Source organism: Gopherus evgoodei, chromosome 1, assembly GCF_007399415.2.
Source record: "Gopherus evgoodei ecotype Sinaloan lineage chromosome 1, rGopEvg1_v1.p, whole genome shotgun sequence".
Classification (NCBI taxonomy): Eukaryota; Metazoa; Chordata; order Testudines; family Testudinidae; genus Gopherus; species Gopherus evgoodei.
This window is the reverse complement of record NC_044322.1, coordinates 134,618,666-134,632,476: the sequence shown is the minus strand read 5'-3', so window position 1 is coordinate 134,632,476 and position 13,811 is coordinate 134,618,666. Positions and strand designations below refer to the sequence as shown.

At 41.1% G+C, this 13,811-nt stretch overlaps 1 protein-coding gene across 5 annotated transcripts in view; it reads right to left on the bottom strand.

Annotated features, from left to right (window-relative positions):
- Nucleotides 1-13,811, bottom strand: part of MSL3 (MSL complex subunit 3) — a 43,180-nt gene that overhangs the window by 7,862 nt on the left and 21,507 nt on the right. For all 5 annotated transcript variants that reach the window (XM_030572764.1, XM_030572747.1, XM_030572774.1 and 2 more), the window contains one exon: nucleotides 13,348-13,432. In XM_030572764.1, coding sequence (XP_030428624.1) covers nucleotides 13,348-13,432 — 85 coding nt within the window. The remainder of the gene's footprint in view (nucleotides 1-13,347; nucleotides 13,433-13,811) is intronic.

The window sequence follows — 13,811 nt, the reverse complement described above, 5'->3', positions numbered from 1 at the left end:
TCCTCGTGCCTACATTGGTACTAAACTTAAATAATTCCTCTCCCTCCCTAACGTTAACCCCCCTGATATATTTATATAGAGCAAGCATATCCCCCCGCAGCCTTCTTTTGGCCAGGCTAAACAAGCCAAGCTCTTTGAGTCTCCTTTCATAAGGCAGTTTTTCCATTCCTCGGATCATCCTTGTAGCCCGTCTCTGAACCTGTTCCAGTTTGAATTCATCCTTCTTTAACATGGGACACCAGAACTGCACACAGTATTCCAGATGGGGTCTCACCAACGCCTTGTATAACGGTACTAACACCTCCTTATCCTTGCAGGAAATACCCCGCCTGATGCATCCCAAAATCGCATTTGCTTTTTTAACAGCCGTATCACATTGGCGACTCATAGTCATCCTGCTATCAACCAGCACCCCAAGGTCCTTCTCCTCCTCCGTCGCTTCCAACTGATGCACCCCCAACGTATATCCAAAATTCTTATTATTAATTCCTAAATGCATAACCTTGCACTTTTCACTATTGTATTTCATCCTATTTCTATTACTCCAGTTTACAAGGTGGTTCAGATCTTCCTGAATAGTATCCCTGTCCTTCTCCGTGTTAGCAATACCCCCAGCTTCGTGTCATCCGCAAACTTTATTAGCACATTCCCGCTCTTTGTGCCAAGGTCAGTAATAAAAAGGTTAAATAAGATCGGTCCCAAAACCGATCCTTGAGGGACTCCACTAGTGACCTCCTTCCAGCCTGACAATTCACCTTTCAATACGACCCTCTGGAGTCTCCCCTTTAACCAGTTCCTTATCCAACTTACAACTTTCATATTCATTCCCATCTTTTCCAATTTGACTAACAGTTCCCCGTGCGGAACCGTGTCGAACGCCTTACTGAAATCTAGGTAAATTATATCTACCGCATTTCCTTTATCTAAGTAATCCGTCACCTTCTCAAAGAAGGAGATCAGATTGGTTTGGCACGATCTACCTTTACTAAATCCGTGTTGCAATTCGTCCCAATTACCATTGACCTCTATGTCCTTGACTACTTTCTCCCTTAAAATTTTTTCCAAGACCTTGCATACTACAGATGTCAAGCTAACAGGCCTATAATTACCCGGATCACTTTTATTCCCTTTCTTAAAAATAGGAACTACATTAGCAATCCTCAAAGAGCTTGGCTTGTTTAGCCTGGCCAAAAGAAGGCTGCGGGGGGATATGCTTGCTCTATATAAATATATCAGCGGGGTTAACGTTAGGGAGGGAGAGGAATTATTTAAGTTTAGTTCTAATGTAGGCACGAGGACGAATGGGTACAAACTGGATATTAGGAAGTTTAGACATGAAATTAGATGAAGGTTTCTAACCTTTAGGGGAGTGAAGTTTTGGAACAGGCTTCCGAGGGAAGTAGTGGGGGCAAAAGACTTATCTGGCTTCAAGACTAAGCTGGATAAGTATATGGAGGGGATGTTATGATAGGGTAGTTTAATTTGGGCAACTGATCTTGGATTATCACCAGATAAGTCTGCTCAGTGGTCTGCGGGGAGATGTTGGATGGGATGGGAACTGAGTTACTGCAGAGAATTCCTTTTTGGGTACTCGCTGGTGAGTCTTGCCCACATGCTCAGGGTTTAGCTGATCGCCATATTTGGGGTCGGGAAGAAATTTTCCTCCAGGGCGGATTGGCAGGGGCCCTGGAGGTTTTTCGCCTTCCTCTGCAGCGTGGGGCATGGGTCGCTTGCTGGTGGAGTCTCTGCAGTTTGAGGTCTTCAAACCAGTTTTGAGGATTTCGATAACTCAGTCCAGGATTAGGGGTTGTATAAAAGTGGATGGGTAGGGTTCTGTGGCCTGCCTTGTGCAGGAGGTCAGACTAGATGATCATATTGGTCCCTTCTGACCTATGAGTCTATGAGAGACAATGGATTTGAAGATGCCATCACTGTTGGCAAAGAAATGGTGGAAAACTTAGGAGTTCAGCCGGTCTTCAAGAAAACTCGTATTCATCGGAAGAAGAGAAAGTTTGGTTATGGGGGAAGAGATGAGGTAATGGGAAACTCAAAAGAAAAATTCGAGAGTTTTTTGCTTGCTCACTGATACTGCTCAAGTGTCCACCGAAGAAAGGTTCAGATAAATGAAGCACCACAGTAAGACCTGAGGAGTTTTCTATGACCGTAATAAGCTCCAGTATACTGTAAAACACTCTTGAACAATTGTATGGTCCTTCATCAGACACTGACATGTGGGGAATATTCAGATGTCAATGATAAAGACCTCTATGTCAAACCAGACAACACCTGTTACATTTTGACACAGAGCGGCACTCTCCACTCCAAGTTCTCCAATTCATTCAAGATGCAGAACTGAAGGACACTAATGTATGGATAGGTTTGAGGATTCTGCTCATGGTGCCAGTCAGAGTCGCAAGTGATGAGCACAGCTTTTCAAAACTCATGCTCACTAAAACATATCTTTGATCGACGATTGCCAACAAGGCTGACATCGCTTGCTATTTTACCGCTTGAAAATGCCACTGGCCAATCCCTGGATCTCTCTGATGCTGTGATTCAGTTTATGAGGGCTAAGGCAAGAAAATGACCTTCTGAACTAGAGGACTAGGGTTAACATTCTAAGGTCCACTGTAATATTTAATACTGGGGTCCACCCAATGTTGGTACACTGTTCAGTTTTTGATGTTAGTACATTTCAGTTATTCTTAAAATTAAAAAGTTTCTATAAACTTAGAGGAAACTAAATTTTATTTGCTTATACATTGCATGATAAATATAGATTTACAGATCCTAGTGTGCAAATTTATCATCTCATATGATAGGGATAAATAATGCATGCAAATAGTGCATCAAAATCATGAAATGGACTACAACTGTGATAACAAATAAGGTACTCAAAAGTTTAACGGGGGGGCACCGAAGACACTCCTTGCTTGGGGTACCATTTGGTCTAGGGCAGGCCCTGATTCCACACATACTTGTTCTTTTGTAGACACTGCAGTTCCACGGCCACTTAATTTGGCATTTTTCCAAGATGCCACAAAATGCATCATTTTGTTGCAGCAGGGTGACATTTTGTTGTCTCCTTTTTCTGCTGTGACCTGCCTCTTGTTTTCCAGCTCTCCCCATAAGAGGAAGTTACCTGGCTTACAGTGAACATTCCCTTCACTCTTCCATGAAGCCATGCAAAAAAAGGGGGTTGGAAGCCTCACCTGGAACCCAGCTTTGATACAGAAACATGAGGGAGACCCAAGCAGTGTAGCCTGGAGAGCTAAGCCCAGGAAGCAATGGTGCAGCCACCAATGCTTGAGGAAAGAGCTACTAAAACTGACAAGCTCCCCTCTTCTCTGGGACACATGCACATGAAACCAGGGTTTGGGAATGGACAAGTTTAGTAAAAAAACAAAACAAAACCCCTCCTTCTCAAAAATAATCCCTGTAAAAAATAAAAAAAAGTTTTTATCACTTAGTATTTCCAACTATTAGCCATACTTTTTCAGTGCTTCCCTACCCATGTTCAAATGTGCAATCTGGCCCCATTGTGCTTGGCTCTTGGACAGGAGTTATCTGTTAGAAACCAGAACTGCAGTCAGTAAATTTAGTATAATAAATACTTCAGTATATACGATCTAGATGAAAGTGGTACCAATGATGTTCAGCGTATAATGTATAAAAAAACTGTACATTTCTCCAACCTTACTCCTCACTAAGCTCCCCTTAAATAAGTAATTTCTTTTGATCTTGTATATTAAGAAAACTGAAGCAGCAAAGAATACTGAAAAAGAAGATTCTACACATAAGGCAATCAAAATTTAAACAAATACATTAATTACTAAAAACTCAGAAGTTTATCTTTCATTTTAAATAGAAACAGACTAGAGCAACCACGGAAAGGAGTTCTCTACAACACTTGCCTTTACTTAAAACTTTAATCAGAGTTTTTACACTGAAATTAGAGAGATTATTCACGAGAATAAAGCACTACTCAACATGAGAAACAGCAACAGAACCAGGCTCCTGACAGAGTTCACATTTGTTAAATAACCACTTTTAACCAGCTCTTATCTCAGAATATTTCAACTCACCTCATCTTCCCAGCTCAGTAGCAAACATCTTTTCTTAAAATATTCAAAATATTCCATTAAACATTTATCAGCTGAATATCTGAAATCTGTAACCTTATCACACTTGTATGAAGCTTCTAGTAGCACAACTGCTTAACATTAATTGCACATTAGCACAGACTAGTGGACACAACAGACTACTACGAGTAACAAAATTACTTATTACTTCTAGAAATAGGATGGCTGCACAATCCAGTGGACATTTTTCGTAAAGTCACATCTTCTGCAACAACTTTGATTTTCAACAGAAAATAATCACACACAAGATTTTGCTCATTGGTCTCATAAGATTAAACTCATGTATACTTTTGTCAAATATTGACGTTACTCTCTACCTGGAAAATATTCAAAGTATGAAAAGAAATAAAATTATTTACTGCCATAATACAAAAGGTTTCAGACCGGCAGTACAGGAAGTAAGCTGCTTTAAAATATTCTTAAAAGAAAGCTTTAAGGGATGCAATGAAATAGCCGCCTACAGGATTTACTGAGTTTTAATAAGATTATTAGATTCTAATAGAAAAAGCTATGGACTACTAGGAAAGCACTTTCCTATAATCTGAAAAGCCACACGTTGGACTCGCAAAGATACATTTATTGGAACTTTTCAGAAGTGTCATTTTAGGAACTAACATACTTTTCTCTAAATCCTAATGAATAAATAGAAGAAAAGTAGTGAATAAGAGGAATGGTGAATAGCTGTAGTCTTCTGGAAGCTGTTCAAGGACCTACATGAAACAAATAGATTTGACTGAAAGACCAGTTCCAGTAGAGACGTGTCCACAACACAGAAGATTAATTACAACTGGTACCTTTTGCTCACAGATACCAAGGATATCGGAGGAAAGAACGTGAACTTACCCTTTCTTTGAGAGGTGGCTGCTCTAGATCAGAATTATGGCAAATGGGTGCGGAAGCTCACACTAATACCATCTTCTATTATTTAAACAGCATATCAAGGTATGCTAGGTGCCTCGCATGACAGACAGAAATCTGTGACATCTGCTCCAAAAAATTTACAGCCCCATAGCATATTTTATTAAAAATAGACTGAAATTACATAACTGGGGGATGGGGGGGAATTCTTACACTATACCCATGGTATGTGGCAGGAAGGTTTGAGATAGCTGTCATAGGTGATACGTGCTACTGTACACTGTGAATAAAAGGAGTTCCTGCACCAGCATCCACTATCTTAAATTCACTAAGTCAGAAAAGGTTTGAACTGGGGGGGTTACACCCAGTGCCATTACAGAACTATGAAGTCCCAAGGGTGAGAATTCCTGGACACATGGATCTACTAGAGAAATTAAAATTTCCCCTCATTAATTGTGCTTATGTGGCAACAGCCTTCATATCTCAGAACAATGTTAAGCAAGAAAAATCTGCCTCTCATAGGTTATGCTACCCATCAGATGGTTATGGAAAAATAAAGTCTCATACTAAATCTCATCTCTCTCAAGTCACCTCTTCTCCTGGTTCTGTGTAGGACATGACCATCTTACAGACCTAATTTCAGTGTCACCAAATATGCACATACCTCTATGAACCTAGTGATAAAAATCATACAAATGTAGAACTTGATGGGATCTCAACAGGTCATCTAGCCCAGTCCCCTGCACTTAAGGCAGAACTAAGTAATAACTAGACCACTCCTTACAGGTGTTTGTCTAACCTGTTATTAAAAACCTCCAATGATGGAAATTCCACAGCCTCCCTAGACAATTTGTTCCAATGCTTAACTATCCTAACAGAAAGTTTTTCCTAATATACAACCTCAGCCTCAACTGCTGCAATTTAAGCCCACTGTTTCTTGTCCTATCCTCAGAGGTTAACAAGATCCATTTTTCATCCTCCTCCTTGTAAAAAACCTTTTATGTACTTGAAAACTTGTCCCTCCCCCTCAGTCTTCTCTTCTCAAGACTAAACAACCCTGTCTTTTTCAGTCTTTCCTCACAGGTCATGTTTTCCATACCTTTAATCATTTTTGTTGCTTTCTGGATTTTTGCCTATTTGTCTACATCTTTCCTGAAATGTGGCACCGAGAACTGGACATGATACTCCAACTGAGGCCTTATCATCACAGAATACAGTGGAAGAATTATTTCTTGCTTACAACACTCCCGCAGATACATCCCAGAATGATGTGCAAAAAAAAAAAAAAAAAAAAAAAAAGCAGTGTTACAATGTTGACTCATATTTAGTTTGTGATCTACTATGACCTCCAGATACCTTTCTGCAGCACTCCATCCCAGGCAGTCATTTCCCATTTTGTGTGTGTACAACTGCCTGTTCCGAAGTGGAATACTCTGCATTTGTCCTTATTGGATTTCATCCTATTTACTCCAGACCATTTCTCCAGTTTGTCCAGATCATTTTGAATTACAATCCTATCCTCCACAGCATTTGCAACCCCTCCCAGCTTGGTATCGTTCTCAAACTTTATAACTGTACTCCCTAAATATATATATGTGAAAATATAGCACATCAACCACTTCCCCCCTATCCACAAGGTTTCTTACCCTGTCAAAGAAAACTATTAGGCTGGTTTGACAAGCTTGTTCTTAACAAATCCAGACTTACTTATCACCTTATTATCTTCTAGGTGTCTGGAAACTGATTGCTTGATTATTTGCTCCATTATCTTTCCAGGTACTGAAGTTAAACTGACTGATCTGTAATCCCCTTATAGACTGGCACTATATTTGCCCTCTACCAATCTTCGTTTTTGAGTTTCAGATGATTGAAGATCTCCTTGTTAAGCCAGGAGGGTGTCTCACCATACTTCCTATCTTTCCTATGCAGTGGGATAGTTTGCTCGTGTGTGTCATTAATAATGTCTCTTTGAAAAACTGTTTTTCCCCTTAGACTTGCTTCCCATGGGATCTGACCTACCAAATTCCTGAATTTGCTCAAGTCCACCTTCTTGAAATCTATTATCTTTGTTGTGCTGTTTTCCCTCCTACCATAGAATTATGAACTCTACTGTTTCATGACCACTTTAACCCAAGCCAAGGGCGGCTTTAGGTATTTTGCCGCCCCAAGCACAGCAGGCAGGCTGCCTTTGGTGGCTTGCCTGCAGGAGGTCCCCAGTCCTACGAATTCGGTGGCAGCCAGCAGGAGGTCCGCCAAAGCCGCAGGACCAGCGGACCCTCCGCAGGCATGTTGCTGAAGGCAACCTGCCTGCCGCCCTCACGGTGACTGGCAGAGCGTCCCCCGCAGCTTGCCGCCCCAAGCACAAGCTTGGCGTGCTAGTGCCTGGAGCCGCCCCTGACCCAAGCTGCCTTGATTCACTGAAGCGTAGGACTGGAAGCTATTACTGATAGATTACTCTCACTATTATCAGAACCAAGAAATGGCAAGTTAGGCACTAGCCTCAATTGCAACCCAGTTTTACTTCTTAAAGCAAGTGTTTTGAACTGTTTAGGACTCAGGGTCAGTGTTTTCTCAAGTGCCAGTTTTAATTTGAACATTTTCAAAAAGAGTACTGTACTTAAAACTCATTTCTTAACGGTACATGAAGAAATGCTCAATACAGTCTGTAAAACTGCTCTGCTGAGCAGAATGGGTACGCTGTTCTTTTAATGAAAAAACAGTGTATATTTTCTATATTTCTTACTACAATATATTTATTCTGAAAAACTGAAATCAGTCATGTCCAGAAGCAATCTGATGTTTGACTGAGAAGTATTACAGAGCAGTATCTCATTTATAACATCCATCAGGCTGTGAGTAAATGTAGTGTAAAATAAGCTTCCAGACAAAAGTGGTATATCAAAGAAAGTTTCTCAATTCAGGACAAACTGCAATAGCCCAGAGACTTAAGTGATACTATAAATTTAAACACTAAATTCATCTCTCTAAAATTCAGAGATTAAATCCCTGTCTACACTAGAGATCAAAATGTTTAACTGATTTTTTTCTTAAATAAAACTTAAACATGGTTCATGCCAACAGTGTAATAGTAAACTACTTATGCCTGATCTATACTGGTTAGTTTAAAGGGGGGTTAGGAACACTGTTATACTATATGGACAGTGTAGATCTTCTCCCTTCGATCAGCCACAATTTAAAGAAAAAAGGAGAGAACTTCAACCTGCCATTCTGAACTGTGCAGCTTCTCATCAAGATGTTCACTGAACTGTCGTCAGGTGGGTAAGCTACTTGTCTCTAACAAACTCAGCTCCTATTTATTAAAGGCAAAATAAATCTCACTCCAAGTGCAGGAGAGAGGGAAAAGAGACTCCTTACTGTATAGTCACTAGTCATCTAGAGGACTGCTAGCATATACAATATGAGGAGAAAGCCAACCTAAAGAGTTAAGTTCTCTTCACTCAATTTCTCCTTTGTTAAGGACTAATCTGACAATTTTAAAAATAGTTATTTTTACCTTTAAAATTAAGGTTCTGAAGTTCTGAGTTTTTCCAAATTATATTCTCTAGGGCAGTGGTCTCCAACATTTTTACGCCCAAGATCACTTTTTGACTTTAAGAGCAATCCAGGATCTACCATGCCCCTGCCCCTGCCCCTTCCCCAAAGTCCCACCCCACTTACTCTATCCCCCCCGCTGCTCACTCTCTCCCACCGTCACTCACTTTCACTGGGCTGGGATAAGGGGTTGGGGTTTGGGAGGGGTTTGCAGTGTGGGAAGGAGCTCTGGGATGAGCCTGGGGCAGGGGTGCAGGAGAGGGTGAAGGGTGCAAGCTCTGGGAGAGAGCTCAGGTGCAGAAGGGGGCTCCTGGCTGGGGCAGAGTGTTGGGGTGGAGGGGGTACAGGGTGCTGGCTCTGGGAGGGGGGTCAGGGCTGAGGCTTGGGGAAGAGGAGGGGGTTCAGGGTGCAGGAGGGGATATGGGGTAATGGCTCTGGGAGACAGATGAGGTCTGGGGTGTGTTGCAGCCCTAAAGCCTATGCTCAAACACGGCATCTGTTTGGACAAATGTCGGTCAAAAGGTCACACTGGTACCGTGTGCAACATCATAGTGCGGTGTGCTACATTATAGTGCTGTGTGCATTTTCCTGCTCTTTTTGACTGGTCACCTAGGGGTCAGGCTAGTGCCCTGTGCAAAAATACCAGCGTGCCGTGTGCATAAGGGTAGTGTGCCATGTGCAGATCCTGTTTACGTGGAGGGCTCCAGCTCAGAACCTGGAAGGTGAAGGAGCTAGGGACCAATCAGATGCTGACACGAGTAAGAGCCTTCGAATAAAACCATGTCTCGCGCCAAAATCTGCAGGAGTATCCGCATGTTAGCTGGAAGGCCTGATCACCCTTTCAGCCAGAAGGGTTTCCTGCGGATTTAGCCGGCTCGGGTCGTGTCGTTACGGATTATTTCCCGCCAATTCATTATGCCCTTGGTGTCTGTACTGCTGGTTAGCTGCGCCTGGAGTGTGGTATATGCATTCTAATTGCTGTAAATATTCTGTCTGCTTAGCTTCTTCCTTTTTCCCCTCTTTTACTTGGTACCAAGTTATGTATATAGTATATGAAAGTAAAATTGTTGTATTGATGGCTATTGTGATTAATTGTTGTACTTTACAATATTTGGTTAATGTATATAGTTTACTCAGTTTGGTGTATCTGCTCTAATTTCTGGTGAGCAGTTAATCACAGATCATTTGGTTTCCTGTTGTTGGTTGTAAATAGATTGTTTCAAGTTGTGTAAATATTCTCATTCTAATAGTATTGTTAGTTGGTAAAAGCTCTCCTCCCCAGCCCAAGTTGCAACTTATCCCCCATCAATAAATGGCCACATGGTTTTGAACTTTCAATTTGTCACATTTTCATTTTCCTCACTCGATCAAAAACTTACTCGAACCTGTACTGGTCTAGGACAGGGTGCAGCCTCCCACCAGGCAGCACTCACCTCCGGTGGCTCCTGGTTGGTGGCGCAGCATGGCTGCTGCTAGAGCAGGCTCCCTGCCTACCCTGGACCCACGCCACTCCCAGAAGGGGCCAACATACCCCGGGGCCCCTGGAGGAGGGGGCACGTGGCTCAGCACACTACCCCTTTATGCAAGCACTGCCCCTGCAGCTCCCATTGGCCACAGCTCCCCACAACTAGCCAATGGAAGCTGCAGGGGCGGTGCTTGAAGGCAGGAGCAGCACTCAGAGGGAGACCTCTGTTCCCCCCACCCCTCCCGGGGGCATGTTGGCCGCTTCTGGAAGCGGTGTGGGGCTGGGGCAGGCAGGGAGCCTGCCTCAGCGGCAGCCCCACTGGAGACTGCAATCAACTGGGAGATCCTCTAAGATTGACTGATTGATCACTGTCGACTGGTTGGTGACAACTGCTCTAGCGAGAAAACTCCACTGAACTACTTTGGATTATAAATATCCTTGCTTAATAGATGTTCGCATACCTGCTAAGAAAAGCAGTTTAGTGTCTGGCTAATAAAGCTAATGGTCCTTTCTGCTGGGACAATTACAGCACAAATTCAGAATCTATTTTACAGAAATTGTCAGAAATTCAAATAAAATAGGAGTAAGACTCTCCTACAGCAAGAGCTACATTTAAGAAACTCTCCTTTAGAGGTGCCCACAAATTAAAAACCAATACTTCCAACAGTCTACAGCAGGGGTGGGCAAACTTTTTGGGCCGAGGGCCACATCTGGGTGGGAAAATTGTATGCAGGGCAGGGGGTTGGGCTGCGTGAGGGAGTGCAGGGTGTGGGAGGCGGTTCGGTGTGCAGGAAGGGACTCAGGGCAAAGGATTGGGGAAGAGGAGGGGTGCGGACTGGAGGAGGGGGCTCAGTGAAGGGGGTTGGGGTGCAGGAGAGGTGCAGGGTGCACAAGAGGGCTCAGGGCAAGAGGTTGGGGTGCAGGAGGGGTTCAGGCTCTGGGGTGGCAGTGGCATGCATCGGGGCCACGGCAGGCTCCCTGCATGCCTGCTCTGTCCCTGGCCCTGCACCGCTCAAGGAAGCGCTGGATCCGTAGTTTGTCCACCTTCGGTCTACAGATTATAAAAATCATAATTCAGTATAAAAGAGAGGGATAGACTTAAAAAAGCATCACTCTCCTTGGTTTAGAAAGCATATCACAAAAATTATTTAGGAAGCACCATGAAACAATTAGTTTTCTTTAAAAACTTGTAACACAGAGTAGTGACTATAGTAATAAGAGTTTCATAATCCAGAAAAATAGTTGGAGGCCTTTTTCTAAGATTTTGAGTTACAATTTGAATGTGCCATCAGCTTGCTGACTCTAACCTCAATAGATAGGCTAAGATACATTGTGATAAAAGCTCTATCACATATGAAGGCCATTATCATCTAGTGCCTTAAAATGTAATACAACAAGTTAAAATGGACTTGGATTGAAAGCCAAATGAAAGGATTTTCAGGAGCAATGCATTTAGTCAATTATAGGCAACTGCACTCTCAATATAAAATTGGGAGTGTCTTTAAAAGCAGAATGACAGTATGTAAACCTTGAAAAATGAAAGCACTTTTCAGTGATGCCATGTTTGTTAAGCAAAGGTTTCAGACTACCAGTAGTCTAGGGATGGTAGAAAGACACAAATACATGTTTGATATCAATATAGTACCCAAAAACTTTTCAAATAAGGGTATAGGGTCAAGGATATTATTTTTATCTTTAAAAACAGTCAGGAGGTGCTCAGACACTTCGATGACTGAGCCCATATACAGAAGACTGAGTGGGACAGCAATAGAAACTATGCAATATGAGAGAGAGATGAAAGAAATACTAAGCAAAAAGTTCTGCTCAACCATCACTACAAACCAACAAGAAAAGTTTATTTTTACAAGTTAAAACTTGAAATAATTCAGCAACATCTATAATTAGGTATCATGTTAGTGATTAAGAGTAGAAATTTCAGCATGATAACTTGATGGAAGTCTAAGATAGATATGGACTAAAGGGTTTGGCAAAAATTCTAGTTAGCTACTTGTGAAAAGCAATTTTTTCCCCACTCCATAACTTGCGTGTAAAATACCTGTAAATGTTTTGCCCAATGGCAAGGATATGCACAGACATATTGTGCCTTGCCTGATAAGTGTATGTGATAATCTTTCAAGGCTACTATCTAACAAAATGCAGATATGTACATATTATGGAAATGCGGAGCTGTCATCCAGACACAGGTCACTTGAGATACAGCAAGGCAATAAACTAACACCTTGCATGTTAAGCATCAAATAATATTCAATCCAAGCAAAAACAATATCCAACTGCTGAATAATGGTGATCCTGTTAGAAGCAATATTATGGTAAGTAAATGTTGATTACTGTTGGAAGGTCTTATCAAATAAAAAAAAGTGATCAAAAAACTGACTCACCAGAACTGTAGTTATACGCTTTAAAGTTATACTGTGATAAACTGTAACAATTAGGATTGGTTTTATTTTCAACAATCAACACAAAAAAAATTCATTTCATATGTTCATAAACTAAATAGACATGATAACCTTACACATCTTCTGATACATTAGTTCCACATAACCACTTTTCAATGTGTGACTACTTTGAAGACACACACAATGTGACATTAAAAGAGGTTTATTAATTTTCTTTCAATGCCTTCCTGACCAAGTACATTCAGTTTACAAGATTTTTATAGCTTCAACCTTGGCAAACTTGTGTTGGGACCTAAAATACAAGTTGGTTCTTTCCTTTTAATAAGTTAACATCTTTAACAAAGGTTCTGGGGACCAAATTTCTTCCCTCAGTTGTATCTGCGTTACTTCCCTATCTTCAGGTTATGACCTCAGTGCAAGCTGTGCAGATGTAAGTTAATGTTCATTTATAAAATTTATTTCCAGGCCAAGATAGATGGGATATTTTGTGTCTGGTGGTCAATAATAAAAGCTTTATGTGCTATAATTCTGAACCACTATATGCCCATCATAGACTACAGTTCTGCTTCCCCACTGAGTCTATCAATTACAGAAGCATCTTAACAAAAGTTATGACAAAGTTTAAGGACAATAATTTGCTCTGGCAGTTACACCAGATGGAGTCAATGACCTAAATTGTCAAGAATGACTAGTGATTTTTGCATTCCCAATCGCATGCCTTAAAGGAGTCTGATCTTCAATGGCAATCAGAGCTTCTTGGAAGAAAGAACGAAAGAAAAACAAAAAAACAGGCCTTTAAGGGTATTGCATCAGGCACCCAAAAATCAAGGCATCCAAAATCACTAGTTACCCTGGAAAGCTTAGGCCAATATTACCTCATCATTTTTGCACGTAATATAGGATGTCAAATTACCTCAAAAACAGTTCAAAATGCTTTACCAAAGCTTTTAGATTTTTGTCAGGAAAGCACATCTTCCCCAGTATCTCTGGAAGTTTAACTGTAAACAAACAGAGAAATAAACAAAACTACTTAAGTCTACATTTTAAACAGTTTAATTGCTTTCACCCTATATTTGACTTAATACTCATCAAAGAGGAATATAAAAATCTTTCTCCTAGCAGCTTCTCTTCTAAAAGTATTTACAATCACCACCACAAAACACTTACTGTACATAAATGTAATGAGGAAGTTAATACTATTACTTCTGTTTCTTGACATACACTGCAGATATATATAAAAATATTATCTCCAGTGTAACAGCTACAAAGCTAGCAAAGTGAGCTCAGAACTCTGTCCGTGGCTTCAATACCCAACAGGCAGATTTTAAATGCTCATATAAAGAAATTTTTTTTAAGTGTATTTAAAATCTAATGCAC